The sequence below is a fragment of the Oncorhynchus keta genome, chromosome 17, assembly GCF_023373465.1.
Source record: "Oncorhynchus keta strain PuntledgeMale-10-30-2019 chromosome 17, Oket_V2, whole genome shotgun sequence".
Classification (NCBI taxonomy): Eukaryota; Metazoa; Chordata; class Actinopteri; order Salmoniformes; family Salmonidae; genus Oncorhynchus; species Oncorhynchus keta.
The window spans coordinates 8,582,233-8,603,766 of record NC_068437.1 but is presented as its reverse complement, the minus strand read 5'-3'; the positions used below and the strand labels follow the sequence as shown (position 1 = coordinate 8,603,766).

Here is a 21,534-nt window from a genome sequence, read left to right as displayed (position 1 = left end):
ACCCTGCTGGAATCCCTGTATTCTCAGATTCCCCTCTGTTATTAATCTCTATATTGTAATCAAGAAAGTGTTTCAAAATGTTGTACTTTTATTAACATATATGTGCAGATCATTCCTAAGAGAGAAGTGGTGTAATATCTCCAGATGGGTGTGTGGTACCTTGCCAACAAGATGTTACTTCTTGTGGGTTCTTTGCCTTGAAAGTAAGTATGAGAGTATAAGTAATGTACAATTAACCTACTGAAAGTATACTGACTAAAAGGCTAAACATAACTGTCAAGTTATATTTTAGCTGTGTCATTGTATACTTGCGAATTTGAATCTTAAGTGTAACAATTTTGTTGGGGAAACCATTTTTTCCCCCCAGTTTGCTGAATGTGTTCTGAAGGAGGACTTGATTGTCTTTTCAAATACGGACAAAGATGTTAAAATCATGAGAGATGAAATAGCAGTCACTCTCCTCCAAAACACTGCTATGTTCAATTTCTAATTTAAAATAATTGTAGATAAAAAATAAAAAAGCATTTATATGGAACTTTCAAGGTTATCTTTGATCCAACTTCTGACTAGTAAGCACCACCTTTATTTTTTTAGACCAGGGGTGAAAACAGACTGCTGCAACATCATTGGCTGAATGTGGTAAGCAACATCCCTGTGTAGCATTAGCCACTCTAGCATAGTGGTGGAAAATTGTGTTTTATTAAGACAGTATACATATTTTCTGTTTCTTTCCATAGACAAGCCATTAAATTGATTTAAGGAGGAAACTGATGCCATTGTAGCCTGAATGGTGGATGCTTTATTTACGAGCCGGTCCATGGGGGAAATGAGAGTCTTGCCGGCTGTGCACATTCAATTCGGAGATAAGATGACAAACAACGTAAAAGAATATGGTCAATATACTGCGGCTAAGGGCTGTTCTTAAGCACAACGCAACGCAGAGTGCCTGGATACAGCCCTTAGCCGTGGTATATTGGCCATATACCACAAACGCCAGAGTTGCCTTATTGCTATTATGAACTGGTTACCAATAAATGTTTTGTCATACCCGTGGTATACGTTCTGATATACCACAGCTGTCAGCCAATCAGCATTCAGGGCTCAAACCACCCAGGTTATAATAACAGCTATGTCTAACAGTTTGAGTTTGCCGCATTGGGACATTTCAGACCTTACAATCTGTACTTGTGTGAGTGAGCATACAACACAAACTAAACATAATTCATTATTTATGGCTTTATATAGGCTACAACAATAGTTTGGACAAGGACAGTATAGAATATGTACATTGGAATATAGGAAAATAATTAGGCAATATTTTCCTCTCTTAAAGGTAGACTCAGCGATATGATGTAGATGCAGAAATGAAACAGCATAGTGGGTCAATTTCTGCAAACAACTAAAAGCGATGAGACTCAACTTTGGCTGTTTTGGTGCCCAGGCTACCACACTGTGAACAGTGTGAACTGAATCCGTGCACATGCGCAGATACTGTGTGTGACTGTGTGAGAGCAAAGTGTTGCATCTCGCTCATCTCTGGTGCTGTCATTTAGCTGAGTGTACCTTTACATTCTACAAGAACACAGTATGAAACAAGGTGGAAAAGATAAAGGTAGACATTGAAAAAATATCTTAAATGAGTCAAGCCATAATAAAACATTGTCAGCTAAAATTTCCTCACAGTGTTGGTGGTGCACATCATAATAAAAGCTAAGATGACTTCATATCATCCAAGGAACTACATCAAATCTGCTTCTGAACATTGATAAAACTATAATGATCTTTTCAATCCTGATAAAGGGTATAGAGTGAGTGACCGAGTTTGGGTCAATTCTATTCCGTAGCTTTTCAACAAGGAAAATCAGTGTACTTCCTGAATTGACTGGAAATGGAATTGACACCAACATGAAATCGACCCCAACCCTGGTGAGTGTGTGTGATCGAAAAGCATCTCTGCAGGAATCCCAGGAGAATCATACATTCAGTTTCTCCAGTCTCCATTCAGTGTTGCCAGATGGTGCTGGCTCAGCTCCACTGTTCTGAGCTCTACTGTTCTGAGACATATGACACAATCAACAGGGCTTGCATTGATTACACCACATCAGTTCTCTGTAAAAAATAAGCAATGGAGGAATTTCATATCTGTATCTGCATACGCAATCAAGTTAATTTATCTTAGGTAACTTAAACCTTAGTAAAAAAAAAAGTTACTTCACTTCGGAGATAATTCAAGTTCTTGACACAGTCCCAAGAGTACAGTTCCCCCTAACATCTCTTACTTTTGTACTTTTGTTGCATACTAGGTAAACTCGTGCTCTATCCCTCTTTCTTTTCCTCCCAGCACACATGACTAGAGTGAGTCATTTGAGCAGCTAGTGATTGTGCGTGTTGGAGATCGACTGCATTGCAGTCGGGAATGGGAAAAATCTGCAAATCACCTCGCATCCCAGATAGCTACTCATTATATTATGGGTGATCAAGATAAGTGATTCTGTGCCTCGCTTGCTCAAACTGATTCCGTCCAACACGCTGATTGTCTCTGCTGTGCACCTGCATCCAAAGTAGCTACTCATTATGTGATCAAGATGACCGATTCTGCAATTCGCCTTGCTCAAGCTGATGCCCCCTTGTCTCTGATGTGCAGAGTGTAGAAGGCCCAAGGCTCCGGTATGTAGATGACACCGCGGTATTTCTTGCGGAGGACCTGGTCGCTCCAGAGACAAGCCACCCAGATGCTGACCAGACCCAGGGCGATGGAGAAACTGTCAAATTCAAGTTTATTTTAAAATGCATTTTGCTCAGGTCTCAATTCACTTTAAATAAAGGGGTGGTTTCTCAGACACGGATTAATCCTAGTCCTAGTCCATGGGTTTTAGCCTAGGACTAGGCTTAATCTGTGTCCGGGAAATCGCCCCAAATATTCTTAAAGAAAAACAAGGAACAAACAATGTAGGAAACAGTATCATTATTATACCTGTAGAGCAGGAAGAGCCCATTGCTATCAGGGACAAAGCCTTTACGTTTCTGGTGCATCACTGTGGCCGTCATGGCGAAGAAGGTGAAGATGAAGAGGATGAAGATCTGGCCCTCTGTGATCAGGTACCTGTACAGAGTAGAGCTGTGTTCAATTTAGCACATGTGATAGATGACAAAAATTGGGTTACTTAAGTCCCCTCCCTGTTACACAGTTTTCTTCCACTTGGCACCTTGAACATGACGCAGTCAAGGTACCTGGATGGAGGAGGTGGTCTTATGCTGCTGCCTTTTTGGTATCTGTCTCAATTGACACCGATACCCTAAGATCAATGCACTTGTAGAGATCTGAGAATGTTTAATTGATATCAGCATGGGGACATTTCCACCTATCCTATCAGAGTGCACGGTGGATCTATTATTATATTGCTTACACCGGTCAAATCCTCTCAGATCTCCACAAGTCTACAGGTCGATTTGGGATCGTGCCATACTCTCTCTTTGCCTCGTTCATTGAAATTGACCCAAAGTATCAAACTACTTCGGAAACAATGAATGAAATCCTTTCCTGTCAACTCCTACATTTCATATTCACACATAGGGGAGGTTTCCTCAACACATATTAAGCCTAGCACTAAAAAGTACTTTCAATAGAGATTCTCCACTGAGCTTGCTTTTTAGTCGAGGACTAGGCGTAATCTGTGACTGCGGAACAATCCCATACAGTTGACATAAAGGATAAAAAGCCATTCAAAATGTTGCCTAAAAACATTCAGTGCCTTTTATTTGACCTGATAACTCTTCCATCATGTTACATTTTAGTAGCATTAAGGAGACCTCTGAAGGGAAATACTGTAACTCTGCACCACCTGTGTGACCTTGTGAACGCAGCCCATAAAGAACTCTACAGATAGAGGGCAAGTCTCAGGAAGTCAGTTTTGCTGTGGTGAAAAATGGACAAGAGCCCATTGGAATCAGAACATACGGTGCATCCTTCGCTCCCTCCCTCCCTCCCTCACAAACACACACGATACACTGACGTGTCCTGCCCTTTGCCCAGGGCTAAGTCATTGTGTTCAATCACAGTGGATTCGGACAGAAACAAAACAAACATTCTAGCATTACAGGCTGTGATAGTATGATGTGTCACTAAAGAGGCTGACCAATAGTAGACGGCGCTGGGAGCGAGAAGAAACCAAGCAGCGAGCGGCATCCTCTTCTCCTCCTTGATGTGTGTGAAGCAACCAGTGAAGTAGAGAAAGAGGATGAGGAAGAAGGGACCATACCTGTGGAAGAGAAGAAAAAAGCCACATTTTCAATCATGTTGTGTTTTTCCCAGGGAAGATTAAATAATTGAAAGTGATTAAAATGCTGGTAAGCTGCAAACACTGCACATCATGTCAATGTATCTATGACAGTCTTCATGTAGATGTAATCTCATATGACATTCACAGTTTGAATGGTATAAATTCATGTATAGCTATGGGCAAGGTGAAATGACCTTTTTCATCTGATTCAGTCATTCAGTACAGTACAGTAAAGTAAAGATACACTACTGTTCAAAAGTTTGGGGTCACTTAGAAATGTCCTTGTTTTTGAAAGAAAATCACATTTTTGTCCATTAAAATAACATCAAATTGTTCAGAAATACAGTGTAGACATTGTTAAGGTTGTAAATCACTATTGTAGCTGGAAACGGCAGATTTCTTAAGGAATAAGGCCAGCATCCCAGAGTCACCTTTTCACTGTTGATGTTGAGACTGGTGTTTTGCGGGTACTATTTAATGAAGCTGCCAGTTGAGGACTTGTGAGGTGTCTGTTTCTTAAACTCGACACTCTAATGTACTTGTCCTCTTGCTCACTCCTTTTTCTATTCTGGTTAGAGCCAGTTTGCGCTGTTCTGTAAAGGGAGTAGTACACAGCGTTGTACAAGATCTTCCATTTCTTGGCAATTTCTCGCATGGAATAGAACAAGAATAAACTGATGAGTTTCAGAAGAAAGTTTTGTTTCTGGCCATTTTGAGCCTGTGATCGAACCCACAAAAGCTGATGCTCCAGATACTCAACTAGTCTAAAGAAGGCCAGTTTTATTGCTTCTTTAATCAGAACAACAGTTTTCAGCTGTGCTAACATAATTACAAAAGGGTTTTCTAATGATCAATTAGCCTTTTAAAATGATCAACTTGGATTAGCTAACACACCGTGCCATTGGAACACCGGAGTGATGGTTGCTGATAATGGGCCTCTGTACGCCTATGAAGATATTCCATAAAAAAAAATATGCCGTTTCAAGCTACAATAGCCATTTACAACATTAACAATGTCTACACTGTATTTGTGATCAATTTGATGTTATTTTAATGGACAATGAATGTGCTCTTCTTTAAAAAAAAAGGACACCTCTAAGTGACCCCAAACTTTTGAACGGTAGTGTAGTTTTGAGCAAACATGCTCCTTACCACATAGAATGGCCAAGCTTTTCATCATAATAGTAAAGTAGCTCAAAGGAATCTATCTGTGGGAAGAAGAGGACAGTAAAGGTATAGCATTTCTGCTGTTACCAAAATAGAATCCAATCAAATCATGCTAATGAGTACTACAATGTCATGTTTGGTCTTTAAACAAAAAGAAGCCTATCCAATAAGCAAAAACAATGTAAAAAGTTACACACAGTATAAGTATAGCAGTTACACACAGTATTCAGCGGAGTATGGCAGTCCTTGACTTTCACAGCTTTTACATTCAGCTTTCACAGTGTTATTGACTATGCACAATGTAGTAGGCAGATACGGGTTTGTTATTGTGTGGGGTAAGGGTGGGGAGGACACTCATTTTCTCCACCCAGCGGTTTACGGCAAAACTGGATGAAACTACTTTGTTACAACCTTGTAATAACATCCTGGAAAAACTGATTGAAATTACAAAATTCCACATAAGCCTTAAACTGGTTGTAAAGATGTAATTAAAACCAGCTTGCCCGCTGGTCAAGACAAGTGCTCCTGAGTATGAGAGAGGTATAAAGGGTGTCATGGTGGAGTACCAGAGAGGCAGGCTGGAGGTTCTTGATGATGGGGTTCTCTCTGACAGACAAGTGGAGCTGGTAACCACTCAACAGGAGGCGATGGTTAATGGAGTCACCCACCAGGTGAATGCTGGCACCCATCACAAAGGTGATGATGCACAGGTACACGGCGGCGTGGGGCAGGGTCTTGGGGCTACGCTCGATCAACTAGAGAGGGATGGGAGAGAATTGGGCAGTGAAATTCCTTCTGGGGACAATTTCAACAGGGGGGTTAGTTGGAGATGGCAGGCCAGCAGGGACATAAAGGTTACGTTCTCTGTTCAACTTGACAGCTATGATCTTTCAGCTTCCTCAGTCCAACGTGTGAATGGGTTTTATCTGAGACAGGACAAATCAAATTGTATTTGTCTCATGCGCTGAATACAACAGTTCTAGCTAGACCTTACAGTGAAATCCTTACTTACAAGCCCTTAACCATCAATATAGAGTAAGAAAATATTTGCTATATAAACTAAAGCAACAAAAAAAGTAACACAGTAAAATAACAATAACGAGGCTATATATTTTACAGGGGGTACTGGTACCAAGTCAATGTGCGGGAGTACGGGTTAGTCGAGGTAACTGAGGTCATATATACACATGTAATGTAGGTACGGGTAAAGTGACTATGCATAGATAATAAACAGCGAGTAGCAGCAGCGTTACAAAAAAGAGGGTCAATAAAAATAGTCAGAGTAGCCATTTGATTAAGTGTTCAGCAGTCTTATGGCTTGAGGGTTGAAGCTATTCAGGTGCTTTTTGGTCCCAGACTTGGCACTCCAGTACTGCTTGCCGTGTGGTAGTAGAGAGAACAGTCTATGACTGGGGTGGCTGGAGTCTGACAATTTTTAGGGCCTTCCTCTGACACCGCCAGGTATAGAGGTCCTGGATGACAGGAAGCTTGGACCCAGTGATGAACTGGGCCATTCGCACTACCCTTTGAAGCGCCTTGCGGTCGGATGCCGAGCAGTTACCATACCAGGTGTTGATGCAACCAGTCATCGATTGTGCAGCTGAAGAACTTTTTGAGGAACTGAGGACCCATGCCAAATCTTCTGAAGGGGAATAGTTGTCTTGCCCTCCTGAGGGGGAATAGGCATTGTCTTGCCCTCTTCATGACTGTCTTGGTGTGTTTGGACCATAATAGTTTGTTGGTGATGTTAACACCAGCTCTTGACCCGGTCCACTACAGCCCCGTTGATGTGAATGGGGATGTGCCCAGCCCTTCTTTTCCTGTAATCCACGAATCAGCTCCTTTGTTTTGATCACGTTGAGGGAGAGGTTGTTGATCTGGCACTACACTGCCAGGTTTCTGACCTCCTCCCTATAGGCTATCTCATCATTGTCGGCGATCAGGCCTACCACTGTTATGTCGTCGGCTAACTTAATGATGGTGTTGGAGTCGTTCTTGGCCACACAGTCATGGGTAAACAGGGAGTACAGGACTGAGCATGCATCCCTCTGAGGTGCCCCTTGTTGAGGATCAGCGTGGCAGATGTGTTGTTGCCTACCCTTACCACCTGGGGGTGGCCCGTCAGGAAGTCCAGGATCCAGTTGTAGATGGAGGTGTTTAGTCCCAGAGTCCTTAGCATATTGATGAGCTTTGAGGGCACTATGGTGTTGAATGCTGAACTGTAGTCAATGAACAGCATTCCCACGTAGGTGTTCCTTTTGATTAGGCGGCAGGGTAGCCTAGTGGTTAGAGCGTTGGACTAGTAACCGAAAGGTTCCAAGTTCGATATCCCCGAGCTGACAAGGTACAAATCTGTCGTTCTGCCCCTGAACAGGCAGTTAACCCACTGTTCCTAGGCCGTCATTGAAAATAAGAATTTGTTCTTAACTGACTTGCCTAGTTAAATAAAGGGTAAAAAAAAGGGCCATGTGGGGTGAAATAGAGATTGTGTCATGTGTGGAGCTTTTGGGGCGGTATGCAACTTTGGGTGGGTCTAGGGTTTCTCAGATGAGGGTGTTGATGTGAGCCATGACCAGCCTTTCAAAGCACTTCATGTCTCAGACATGAGTGCTACGGGTCGTTAGTCATTTAAGCAAATTACCTTGGCGTTCTTGGGCACAGGGAATATGGTGCTTGAAACATGTAGCTATTACAGACTCAGTCTGTAGTCTGAGTTTGAAAATGTCAGTGAAGACACTTACCTTACCAGTTGGTCAGCGCATGCTCTGAGTGCACATCCTGGTAATCCGTCTGGCCCTGCGGCCTTGTGAATGTTGACCTGTTTAAAGGTCTTACACACATTGGCTACAGAGAGCGTGATGTTCCATTTAACGAGTAAACGACCGTCTGACCTTCCCGTTACTGGCCTGGCTGAGTGGAGCTGGCATCTGCTTTAGCAAGTTAATGTCAATGCCTTCAAAGTGTCCCTTATAAACTGCCAGAGTGCCTGCAGAGAAGCCAATGTTGGAGGGACAGCAGCGTGCCCTCATCATGTAGCATTCAACTGGGTTGTCGTGCCTTGTGTTCATTAGGCACCAAGAGGAAGAAAACTAACTAGAACAGGAATGTACTACCCGGACTTGTCCAACAAGAAACACTTGTTTTTGTATCAGTTTTGAAACGTATCGCTATGGTGTGTCTAATGAACACCACCCTGTCTCTGTGTGCCATGATTGGTTACCTTGAGAAGCAGGAAGGGTGTGATGATGTTGTAAGCCATGTGGAAGTAGTCCCCAGCACTGGGTCTGTTCAGGGGGAACCACTCTAGAGGGAGGATGATCTGAAGAGATACAGTTCATCAGTTAGAGGAGGGGAAAACAATACACAACAGGGACATGTAATAAGCATTGAATATACTCAGAAACGACATGGTAGTATGGTAATTGTTACAATGACCTAATAATTACTGTGGTTTCTGGGGTGTTGTTGAAAAAAACACCATTACTTGACATTTGATACTAGGTACCTGTAGTTCTTTTTTTGTGTGTCAAAGTTACCATACACCACTCATTGTGACCAGATACTGTTTTAGAACCCGTCTGGACGTTTAAGATGGAATAGGCCATATTATGAAAGTGCTACTGCACAACCTCCGACAACCAATTGAGTTGTAGTCATATAAATAGAATTACTAGACCGGACATTGCCATTCAAGTCAATAATACTTTTTATTTTTATTTCACTCACCATGACAATGGGCCTCCCGAAGTCCAGCAGCCAGTTCTGGATGGTGAAACTGACCCACAGGTCCAGGTGGAACTTGGGCTTCAGCAGAGATGAGTCCATGTCTCTGGACCCATGCCTGTTGTGTGTTAGGAGGACAAATAAGCTCATTATTAAAGTTAAAAGGATTATGTGCTCCGACTTTGCATTGACATCAATAAAAACCCTGAAGCTAGGCTTTACTCTCTGCAGGGTGCATTCGGTCCCTAATATGTTTTTGTTGGTTAAACAAAGTATGTATAGTTCAGAGCAGCAGGGGCGGCAGGGTGGCCTAGTGGTTAGAGAGTTGGACTAGAAACCGGAAGGTTGCAAGTTCAAGCCCTTGAGCTGACAAGGTACGAATCTGTCGTTCTGCCCCTGAACGGGCAGTTAACCCACTGTTTCTAGGCCGTCATTGAAAATAAGAATTTGTTCTTAACCTACTTGCCTAGTTAAATAAAGGTAAAATAAATAAAAGAGACAGTGTTGAAAGAGTAGGAACCTCAACAGGCAGAGTCAGGTTGTTGGAAAGGAGATATGTGTGTTCAAAGACAGAGTCCTGAGGGTGGATACACAGGGTTGGGTGGCATGCCTCCTCTACAGTCTTAAGCAGTAGGTCTGCACAGGCTTTACACATCAGACCATCTTCTGGCACTTTTGAATCCCAGCTGTTCCTCCTGGCCCCAACATTAACAAGGCCAACAAAAGAACAAAACAACAACGCTGCTGTCATCTCTCTCAAGTTTGTCTTTATTTGGTCATTAAACAAGACACATGCAGTTGAAAGAGAGAGAGATCCACTGCTGGCTCCACACATTCCCTAGCAGAACAACATTTGGCCTTAGCTTCCATTCAGCTGCCTGTGTTGGAAGTCGGATTATGGGAGCCTCTGTGCACACTATGTGGAGCATCAGCAGTGGTTGGGGTGACACATGAGTGCCTGTCCTGATCCTGTGGCAGAGAGGACCTCTTCCCTTTCCCAATCCTGGCACGGCCTGGAAAATCAACTCTAATCTCATCCGATTTGTCTCTTTCAAATCCCGACAGAACAAGCTCCTCCTGCACGCTGGTTTCATAAGGTCAGTACTCCTGAGTGGAGCTAAGAGAGGAGAGGCAGCAGCTGCACTTGGCAGGCCATAGTATCACCTTTCTGTGGGCTATATTTCAGACTAATGTGACACATTCACTCATGGGGACTGACCCTGTTAATCCCACAGAAGGAAAGGAAACGCCTGGTAATGGGCATTTGAGCACTTACTTGCAGCATGCACAATAGGGGAACTATACCTTGGTTAGATAATGTATGAAAATACACATACAAGAAGAAAGGTTCTTAAATGGTTATTCCTCAGCTCTTAAGGTTCCTTGGAGAACTCTTGCCCCAAAAAACAACATTTGTGAAGTGTGGGGTTCTTGACATGGCATCTACGATTCTTCATAATTCTAAAAGGTTCTTGAAATGTATGGAAGCCTGCAGATGTGTCACTTTCATATCACTCAGAAAATTGGCCAGTGTCAACTTGTGTTGATTTTTCAGTGTAACATTTCTAGTGTTGATTCAGGAGTTAAATTAACACTCAGTGTAAAATAACCCCAGGGAAATATGATAATGATGGGTGTGGTTTTGGTTAAACTCTGGTTATTGACACCAGAGTTTAACCAAAACCAGACCCATCATTAAATATATTTCCCAGCAAGCTCTATTGCAGGTTGATTCTAAGAATAGTTTGTTTCAATATCTTGTTTCATACATTTTTCTAAACTATTCCAATCTCCTACTTGGTCGTATTGCACCCGTTACTGAAATGGTTGTTCCAGTTAGATGTTTAAGGTCAAATCAAATCAAATTTTATTTGTCACATACACATGGTTAGCAGATGTTAATGCGAGTGTAGCGAAATGCTTGTGCTTCTAGTTCCGACAATGCAGTGATAACCAACAAGTAATCTAACTAACAATTACAAAACTACTGTCTTATACACAGTGTAAGGGGATAAAGAATATGTACATAAGGATATATGAATGAGTGATGGTACAGAGCAGCATACAGTAGATGGTATCGAGTACAGTATATACATATGAGATGAGTATGTAGACAAAGTAAACAAAGTGGCATAGTTAAAGTGGCTAGTGATACATGTATTACATAAGGATGCAGTCGATGATGTAGAGTACAGTATATACGTATGCATATGAGATGAATAATGTAGGTTAAGTAACATTATATAAGGTAGCATTGTTTAAAGTGGCTAGTGATATATTTACATACTTTCCCATCAATTCCCATTATTAAAGGGGCTGGAGTTGGGTCAGTGTCAATGACAGTGTGTTGGCAGCAGCCACTCAATGTTAGTGGTGGCTGTTTAACAGTCTGATGGCCTTGAGATAGAAGCTGTTTTTCAGTCTCTCGGTCCCAGCTTTGATGCACCTGTACTGACCTCGCCTTCTGGATGATAGCGGGGTGAACAGGCAGTGGTTCGGGTGGTTGATGTCCTTGATGATCTTTATGACCTTCCTGTAACATCGGGTGGTGTAGGTGTCCTGGAGGGCAGGTAGTTTGCCCCCGGTGATGCGTTGTGCAGACCTCACTACCCTCTGGAGAGCCTTACGGTTGAGGGCGGAGCAGTTGCCGTACCAGGCGGTGATACAGCCCGCCAGGATGCTCTCGATTGTGCATCTGTAGAAGTTTGTGAGTGCTTTTGGAGACAAGCCGAATTTCTTCAGCCTCCTGAGGTTGAAGAGGTGCTGCTGCGCCTTCTTCACGACGCTGTCAGTGTGAGTGGACCAATTCAGTTTGTCTGTGATGTGTATGCCGAGGAACTTAAAACTTGCTACCCTCTCCACTACTGTTCCATCGATGTGGATAGGGGGTGTTCCCTCTGCTGTTTCCTGAAGTCCACAATCATCTCCTTAGTTTTGTTGACGTTGAGTGTGAGGTTATTTTCCTGACACCACACTCCGAGGGCCCTCACCTCCTCCCTGTAGGCCGTCTCGTCGTTGTTGGTAATCAAGCCTACCACTGTTGTGTCGTCCGCAAACTTGATGATTGAGTTGGAGGCGTGCGTGGCCACGCAGTCGTGGGTGAACAGGGAGTACAGGAGAGGGCTCAGAATGCACCCTTGTGGGGCCCCGTGTTGAGGATCAGCGGGAGGAGATGTTATTGCCTACCCTCACCACCTGGGGGCGGCCCGTCAGGAAGTCCAGTACTCAGTTGCACAGGGCGGGATCGAGACCCAGGGTCTCGAGCTTGATGACGAGCTTGGAGGGTACTATGGTGTTGAATGCCGAGCTGTAGTCGATGAACAGCATTCTCACATAGGTATTCCTCTTGTCCAGGTGGGTTAGGGCAGTGTGCAGTGTGGTTGAGATTGCATCGTCTGTGGACCTATTTGGGCGGTAAGCAAATTGGAGTGGGTCTAGGTTGTCAGGTAGGGTGGAGGTGATATGGTCCTTGACTAGTCTCTCAAAGCACTTCATGATGACGGAAGTGAGTGCTACGGGGCGGTAGTCGTTTAGCTCAGTTACCTTAGCTTTCTTGGGAACAGGAACAATGGTGGCCCTCTTGAAGCATGTGGGAACAGCAGACTGGTATAGGGATTGATTGAATATGTCCGTAAACACACCGGCCAGCTGGTCTGCGCATGCTCTGAGGGCGCGGCTGGGGATGCCGTCTGGGCCTGCAGCCTTGCGAGGGTTAACACGTTTAAATGTCTTACTCACCTCGGCTGCAGTGAAGGAGAGACCGCATGTTTTCGTTGCAGGCCGTGTCAGTGGCACTGTATTGTCCTCAAAGTGGGCAAAAAGTTATTTAGTCTGCCTGGGAGCAAGACATCCTGGTCCGTGACTGGGCTGGGTTTCTTCTTTTAGTCCGTGATTGACTGTAGACCCTGCCACATGCCTCTTGTGTCTGAGCCGTTGAATTGAGATTCTACTTTGTCTCTGTACTGACGCTTAGCTTGTTTGATAGCCTTGCGGAGGGAATAGCTGCATTGTTTTTATTCGGTCATGTTGCCAGACACCTTGCCCTGATTAAAAGCAGTGGTTCGCGCTTTCAGTTTCACGCGAATGCTGCCATCAATCCACGGTTTCTGGTTAGGGAATGTTTTTATCGTTGCTATGGGAAAGACATCTTCAACGCACGTTCTAATGAACTCGCACACCGAATCAGCGTATTCGTCAATATTTTTATCTGACGCAATACGAAACATGTCCCAGTCCACGTGATGGAAGCAGTCTTGGAGTGTGGAGTCAGCTTGGTCTGACCAGCGTTGGACAGACCTCAGCGTGGGAGCCTCTTGTTTAAGTTTCTGCCTGTAGGCAGGGATCAACAAAATGGAGTCGTGGTCAGCTTTTCCGAAAGGGGGGCGGGGCAGGGCCTTATATGCGTCGCGGAAGTTAGAGTAACAATGATCCAAGGTTTTTCCACCCCTGGTTGCGCAATCGATATGCTGATAAAATTTAGGGAGTCTTGTTTTCAGATTAGCTTTGTTAAAATCCCCAGCTACAATGAATGCAGCCTCCGGATAAATGGTTTCCAGTTTGCAAAGAGTTAAATAAAGTTCGTTCAGAGCCATCGATGTGTCTGCTTGGGGGGGAATATATATACGGCTGTGATTATAATCGAAGAGAATTCTCTTGGAAGATAATGCGGTCTACATTTGATTGTGAGGAATTCTAAATCAGGTGAACAGAAGGATTTGAGTTCCTGTATGTTTCCTTCATCACACCATGTCTCGTTAGTCATGAGGCATACGCCCCCGCCACTCGTCTTACCAGAAAGATGTTTGTTTCTGTCGGCGCGATGCGTGGAGAAACCCGTTGGCTGCACCGCATCGGATAGCGTCTTCCCAGTAAGCCATGTTTCTGTGAAGCAGAGAACGTTGCAGTCTCTGATGTCCCTCTGGAATGATACCCTTGCTCGGATTTCAGCAACCTTGTTGTCAAGAGACTGGACATTGGCAAGAAGAATGCTGGGTAGTGGTGCACGATATGCCCTTGTCCGGAGTCTGACCAGAAGACCGCTACGTTTCCCTCTTTTTCGGAGTCGTTTTCTTGGGTCGCTGCATGCGATCCATTCCGTTGTCCTGTTTGTAAGGCAGAACACAGGATCCGCGTCGCGGAAAACATATTCTTGGTCGTACTGATGGTGAGTTGACGCTGATCTTATATTCAGTAGTTCTTCTCGACTGTATGTAATGAAACCTAAGATGACCTGGGGTACTAATGTAAGAAATAACACGTAAAAAAACAAAAAACTGCATAGTTTCCTAGGAACGCGAAGCGAGGAGGCCATCTCTGTCGGCGCCGGAAGTTAGCTGGTAGTCTCATATCTTTGTTTTTCCAACCTGGCAAACCTTCTGAATGCAGGTTGTGGGTGAATAAAAATTCAAAAATGTTGGATATCCCCACTCTGGCTGGATGCCAATACGAATTACAATTACAATCACTTTGCAAGCCAGCATAACGTAACTTGCAGGCCCGATGTGGCCTGTAAAACTATGAGTTTTAGGCCATTGTATTAGGGTAAAACTATGTCCGCAAAATAAATATTAAATATACATTTTATTGTCTTAGGACCCAATTCCAGCTTTCTTACACACGCCTTTCCTTTGCACGTAACAGTATTTGGTATTCAACCTTACTTTATTCAGTCGCGTAATGCCCTCTGAAGGTGCGGGTACCTTGCGCACTCTGAATAAATTTAATTCAACCACAGAAAATCTGTTGGCCGGCAAGTGGGAGGATTATCTCGAGGAGATTTTATTCAGTAGGGGTTTCAGTACATTAAGCCATCCCTTTAAATACGGTGGACCTTTTAAATTTGAATTTCATCGACAGACTTGAATATATCGAGAGAACGGGTTCAGAACAGGTGCTGCAGTCTGCCAAGGAACAGATCAAATGGTCTCTGCTACGATAGAACCTGTCGACTCCCCTCATCTAACACTGTACCGCCATTACCCATGGCTCCCTCTCTCTGTGATGCCATCTCTTCCCCTGTGCTCGTTACTCACCATTCCTCCAATCAGGACTGATGAGCGGATGATGAATGGACCAATTTGTAAGTCGCTCTGGATAAGAGCGTCTGCTAAATGACTTAAATGTAAATGTAATTAGGCATCAATGAAAGAAAGCCAAGTATGCATATTCGTATCTGTTTCATCACCAATTGGTAGATTTTTTTTTTTTATCTAAAAAATTAGGATGATTTAGGTTTAGGGAAGCATTTAAGCACGAAAGAATGGAAAGGGTGGTTTTATTAATTCATAAATTTGCCACATTCAGTTCTTCAACCCATGGTAATGTTGGAAGATAGGTTACAAAAGTAGGCTATACCCTCATCTATTGCCTCCACTAACCATGGAACTGCGTGATGACACAGTCAAATATTGCGCCATGCGTCGGGTTAAAACTGTTAAGGCTTAAGGCTTGGATCTCCGCTCCTTAACGATTTAATTAGCCTCCCTGTCTTTTTTAAATATTATCAACTGTTAATGATGATCCTCAGCAACAACCACGCGGCCATGACAGTGTTTACAAAGGAAGCAAATGACGGTAAACTAAACAATGTAATTATATTAAATGATAATGTAGGCTATACCAACTGAAGGATACTAACAGTACATTGGCAGTTGAATATGCGTGGTTATTAGGCCTACTGATGGCTGATATTGATGGTGGCTAATATCTAACGTGATATAAGTAGGAAACAGAGAATGTTGGGGTAGCCTATCATTAATACATTAAGACAGTCAAGTTCTAAATTGCAGTGCATGGAGAATTGTGTTATTTCTATTGTAAAAAAATACTGTAGATGCTTTTTCCACTTGGAACCGGTAGATTTGCTAGACCTTATTCATGGTTTCCTTAGGTTTAAAGGTGGTGGAATTATTAGTGAATTAAGTCCAGGTCAGAATATGGTGTATCTGTAGACAAACCTCCACCTGACATTAATTTATTTGATTTCCACCTCAAACGAATAGGGTGAAAAGCATGCTATCCTCATGCTTCGGTTCAAGGTCAGAACACCCATAGAGAAAAGTGCATAAAAGGGGAATTGTTTTTAATTTACATGTGCTTATCACTGATCAGAATCAGACCCTTAAAATAATAAAATGAATAACAACATATTCAGTTAGGCTCTCACTTGGTGAAGGCCACAGGACTGAAAATGAATGAATGCAACAACCATATCTCTGTCACTAGCAAACAGTCATGGGTGGTACTGGTAACTAACATTCACTCAAAAGGCACCCTGGGAAATATGCAAATAAGGCTTAAAACCTGACAGCAGGGCTATTCAAATCTGGTCCTGGAGGGCCAAAACATTTCTGGTTTGGGATTTTTGTATGATTCTTTAACGAACCATCACGTGTAATGGTTCTTCAGAGACCCTAAAATGGTTCCATTATGGCATCGCTCTCAAGAACCTTAATTGGTTCTAACTTTTTAAGAGTGCACCGTATGGCATTATTTACAGATACATGGTGATGATTAGGCTTTAATATGTCTACTTATGGAATTGTTAATAATCGTAATGTTGACATTAACATTTAAGGTGTGAGGGGGTCATGCATATGAAAGGTAGGGAAGGCCAGTAAACGGCAGACAATTCAATTGGATATGAGTTGGTTAGGTATGGCTATTTAAATTACGTTTTTCAAATGCTATATTAAAAAGTTGTTTTTCAAACCTAGAGAGAAAAGTTGACGACTGCATAGCATAGCTCTGCCGTTTCCGCATCGACGCGTGCATCCCCCTTCCAACAGAACCATGAAGATTCTCCTCGATATCACTTCTTTCAGACCCGACTTGGCAGCCACCGGTCCCTTTAAACTTGGCCCAAGGAACTAGTTGCTAAAATAAGATTTCACAAAGGAAATAGCCATTTGTAGATCTGTGTTGAATAATTGACTAGTCAACGATCCGAATAACAATGCCGACCTCAAAACCTCTTCTTTCGCTCACCGCTGCTCTCCTTGCAAAGTGAACGCAACAATAGAGATTGACAGGCTCAGTGACAATCTGTAACATAATAGCCTTGGACGAGATGGGAGTCCCACACTCTCCAGTAGTTTACACAATGTTCCTCTCCTCAGCATTAGTTGACACAGGCTGTTATTGCCCTCAAAGTCTAGCCCGTGTCTTGAAGAGAGTTCTGAAATATTATCACACAGTTCGGCTGAGTGAATCTATTTTGAAATGCGTGTTTCAGTTCTATGAGTCTGTGTGAGTCTAAAGGGATATTGAAATGAAATGGTTCAGTAGCCTGCAGATTAACCGTTAATCTGTTTCCCCCATCCCCTTTTTATCAGGGGCATAATCTCTGATTTTGGCAGAGTAGAGCAGATAGGATGCAATTTAGGCCGGCCCGGTACACATATATAGCCGGCTCCCATCAAACCAAGGTGCCCTCATGTACAAGAATGATCAGTAAAATGATCTCTGTTATACCTTTTATCTCTGCATTATTATAATATCTATATCATCTCTATTATACTGATTATACTATAAAGGGGAGTCGTGGAATCCAGGCTGTGAATGGGACATTCATAATATTAAGGTCAAATTGTGGGTGCTCATAGTTGTTCTGTTTCACACATTTACAATTGGAAATGTTATTTTTTGCATAACCCACTCCTCCAGAGAAACCCTCGGAGAGTGGGGTCATGGATCAGCCATTATGGACAGCAACACTGGAGGGCAGATGGATAGACGGTTCCTTGTCAGCTTGGGGATTTGAACTAGCAAACTTTACCGATTACTGGCCCGACATGCTAACCGCTGGGCTACATCAATAAGAAAGACAGTGCCAGACCTCTTCCAATAACAGCTAGCATTCACTCAGACCACTCCCAGACAGTCCTAGTAAATGTATTGCTTGAGAAATTGCTATTTGGTAAGAAGTGTTTTTTTAACCATTTCCAGTGAAGGACAGGTTTGTGGTCCATCCACACGACAAAGGGGAGAATAGAACCCTCCAGCCAGTGACGCCATTCCTCAAGAGCTAGCTTCACTGCCATGGGTTCCCAGTTACTAATGTCATAATTTCTCTGCAGATGAGAGCTTACTGGAAAGGAATACACATGGGTGGAGCTTCTGATCACAGGGAGGAACGTGGAGACAGAACAGCACCTACCCCGGTGTCGGAGGCATCCACCTCCACGGTGAACTGGAGTTCTCGGTCTGGCTTGGTGAGGATCGTAGCGGAAGTGAAGCGGCATTTGAGTTCCAGGAAAGCTGCCTCTGCCTCAGGGGTCCAGTGGAACGGAGTGGAGGTGGCGGTGAGAGGTGCTGCCAGACGGCTGGGGTTGCGGATGAATCATCTATAAAAATGTGCAAACCCCAGGAAATGCTGAAGCTGCTTCAGGTTTAAGGGTGCAGGCTACTCTGACTGCCCTGACCTTGGCGGGATCCATACGTAACCATCCCTGTGCAATAATATAACCCAGGAAAGACAGGAAGCATGGAATTCACATTTTTCAGCTTTAACAAAAAGATTATTCTCCAACAGCCATTAGAAAACGTGTTGCTGGTGAGCCTCAGAGTCCTTAGAAAGAAAATCAAAATGTCATCCACACAAAAAAACGAAGCATCAAATCACATCCCTCAGTACATCATTGACTAGGTTCTGGAAAACAGCAGGGGCGTGAGTGAGACCAAAAGGCATGACCAAATACTCAGTGGTGTGTTGAACGCCGGTTTCCACTGGCGGACAAGGTGGTAGGCATTCCAGAGGGCGAGTTTGGTGAACACCGTGGCACCATGGAGGGGGGCAAAAGCAGAGCTGATGAGTGGCAAGGGATACTTGTTCTTCACAGTGATGTTATTCAGCCCACAGAAGTCTATGCACGACCTCCGCATCCCATCCTTTTTTCTTTACAAAGACAAATCCAGGACCAACCGAAGAGGAAGAAGGCCTGATACTGTATGTCCCACAGCCAGGGAATCCTGGATGTACACCTCCATCGCCTCCTGCTCAGGGCGAGAGAGGTTATACAACAGGCTACAGGGGAGAGGAACTCCAGACTGGAGGTCAATTGCGCAGTTCTACGACCGATGAGGCGGCAGCGACAGGGCGTGGTGCTTGCTGAACACAGAAGCTAGATCGTGATACTAGAGAGGAACTCATGACAGGTCCGGAGGTTGTGGAAAGGACTGGGGCACAGACAAGGCAGGGGCAAGTGCAGAACAAAGATCATTTGAGTGACAAAATGAACTCCAAGTGGTTACCTTTCTGGTGGTCCAGTCAATTTGTGGATTGTGCAGCTTTATCCAAGGATGGTCAAGATCCAGGGAAGAGAGGGCAGTCGATTATGTGGAGACTGATCCTTGCCTGGTGATTCCCAGAGAGACGCAGGATGACAGGGACAGTTCTCTCAGACACGGGCGAGGAGCTGTCCGTTGAGAGCATTGGCATCAAGGGGTGAATCGAGTGGAACAGTATCCAGGCCCAACTGGATAATGACACCTCGGTCCAGGAAACTCTCGTCGGTGCCCGAATCAAATAAGCGCAGGCAGAGGAAAAGCCTGGCTCTGCCACACAAGGGTGCCGTCTAGCAAGGGGAGATGGGCTGGCGATTTGGTTACAATATACCTTTTGCTGGCCGCAGGGAACGAGTGGAGACAAAGTGACCAACCTGACCACAGTATAGGCAGCTCCTAGTGATGATTTGCCGCTGCCTCTCCTCAGGAAAGAGACGGGCCCGGCCGAGTGGCATGGGTTCAGGTTCTGGAAGAGACTTGGGAAGGGAGGCAGTCAGAGGAGAACCAAGCAAAGAAGCAGATGTCGTGATGGGGCATGCAACCCTACCTGCCCTCTCCCTCCGACGCTCATGGAGACAGCTGTCGATGCAGGTGGCAAGAGAGATGAGCTCCTCGAGTTCATCTAGCTCATCCCTGGACACCAACTCGTCCTTGATGGTCTCAGTGAGAGCTTACTGAAATGCTCCCTGAAGGGCCTCCTCATTCCAGCCACTCTCAGTGGCGAGGGTGCGAAACTCGATTGCCATCTCAGAGACACTATGGGAGCCTTGACTGATGGACAGGAGTCGCTTAGCGGCATCCTTACTGCAGACACGGTGGTCAAAGACTCTCCTTATCTCCTTTGTGAAGCTGAAGTAGAAGGAGCAGATTGGGGACTGTCTCTCCCACACCGCGTGGCCCAGGAAAGCGCTGCTCCACAGAGGCTGCCGATCAGGAAGGAAATCTTGGCCCTCTCGCTAGAGTAAGTGAAGGGCTGTTGCTCGTATACTAGTGAGCATTGTACCAAAAAGACTTTGCAAGCTCCGAGGTTGACATCGTCAACCAGACGGGACCAGAGTCAGAGCGGACAGAACTGTAGCAGAGAAGAATACAGTGTCGGGCAAGGGAAAACAGGCACAACACGAAAACAGTATCTATGCATGTCATGTTTTGTCTTATATTGTCTTGTCATTATGCTTTCCCTTCTGTTCGTTTCCCCCTGCTGGTCTTATTAGGTTCGTTCCCTTTTTCTATCCCTTTCTCTCCCCCTCCCTCTCTCTCCTCTCTCTATGTTCCGTTCCTGCTCCCAGCTGTTCCTCATTCTCCTAACTCACTCATTTAGTCTTTTCACACCTGTCCCCTATTCTGTCCTCTGATTAGAGTCCCTATTTCTCCCCTTGTTTTCCGCTTCTGTCCTTGTCGGATCCTTGTATGATGTTCGCTGTGCTGTGGCTTTGTCTCGCCCTGTCGTGTCTTGTCTCCTTCAGATGCTGCGTGTGAGCAGGTGTCTGAGTCCGCTACGGTCGGTGCCTTCCCGAGGCAACCTACAGTTAATGGTCGAGTCTCCAGTCTGTCCTCGTCACTACGAGTGGATTTAAGTTTTTATGTTTTGTTTTCTGCTCTGATTGTCCAGGAGTAGTGCTCTTATCCTTTACTGGAATAAAGACTCTGTTTTCGCCAAGTCGCTTTTGGGTCCTCATTCATCTGCATAACAGAAGGATCCGACCAAGAATGGACCCAGCGACTACGGATTCTCGTAACACTGCCGTCGAGATCCAGGGAGCCATGCTCGGCAGACACGAGCAGGAATTGTCTGCTGCTCGTCATGCCGTTGAGACCCTGGCTGCTCAGGTTTCCGACCTCTCTGGACAGTTCCAGAGTCTTCGTCTCGTGCCACCTGTTACTTCCTGGTCTGCCGAGTCTCCGGAACCTAGGGTTAATAACCCACCTTGTTACTCCGGGCAGCCCACTGAGTGCCGCTCTTTTCTCACCCAGTGTGATATTGTGTTCTCTCTCCAACCCAACACATACTCAAGAGAGAGAGCTCGGGTTGCTTACGTCATATCACTCCTTACTGGCCGGGCTCGAGAGTGGGGCACAG

General features: G+C 44.5%; 1 protein-coding gene across 1 annotated transcript; it reads right to left on the bottom strand.

Annotated features, from left to right (window-relative positions):
* Positions 1–1,471: 1,471 nt before the first annotated feature.
* On the bottom strand, positions 1,472–17,117 carry cln6b (CLN6 transmembrane ER protein b). The gene is made up of 8 exons (XM_052467063.1): positions 16,882–17,117; positions 9,174–9,288; positions 8,668–8,766; positions 6,014–6,202; positions 5,433–5,488; positions 4,137–4,259; positions 2,975–3,103; positions 1,472–2,762 (listed from the first exon to the last, which is right to left on the bottom strand). The coding sequence occupies exons 1-8, from the start codon at positions 16,941–16,943 to the stop codon at positions 2,612–2,614; spliced, it is 924 nt and encodes a 307-aa protein (XP_052323023.1). The 5' UTR covers positions 16,944–17,117; the 3' UTR covers positions 1,472–2,611.
* Between the last annotated feature and the right edge of the window lie 4,417 nt (positions 17,118–21,534).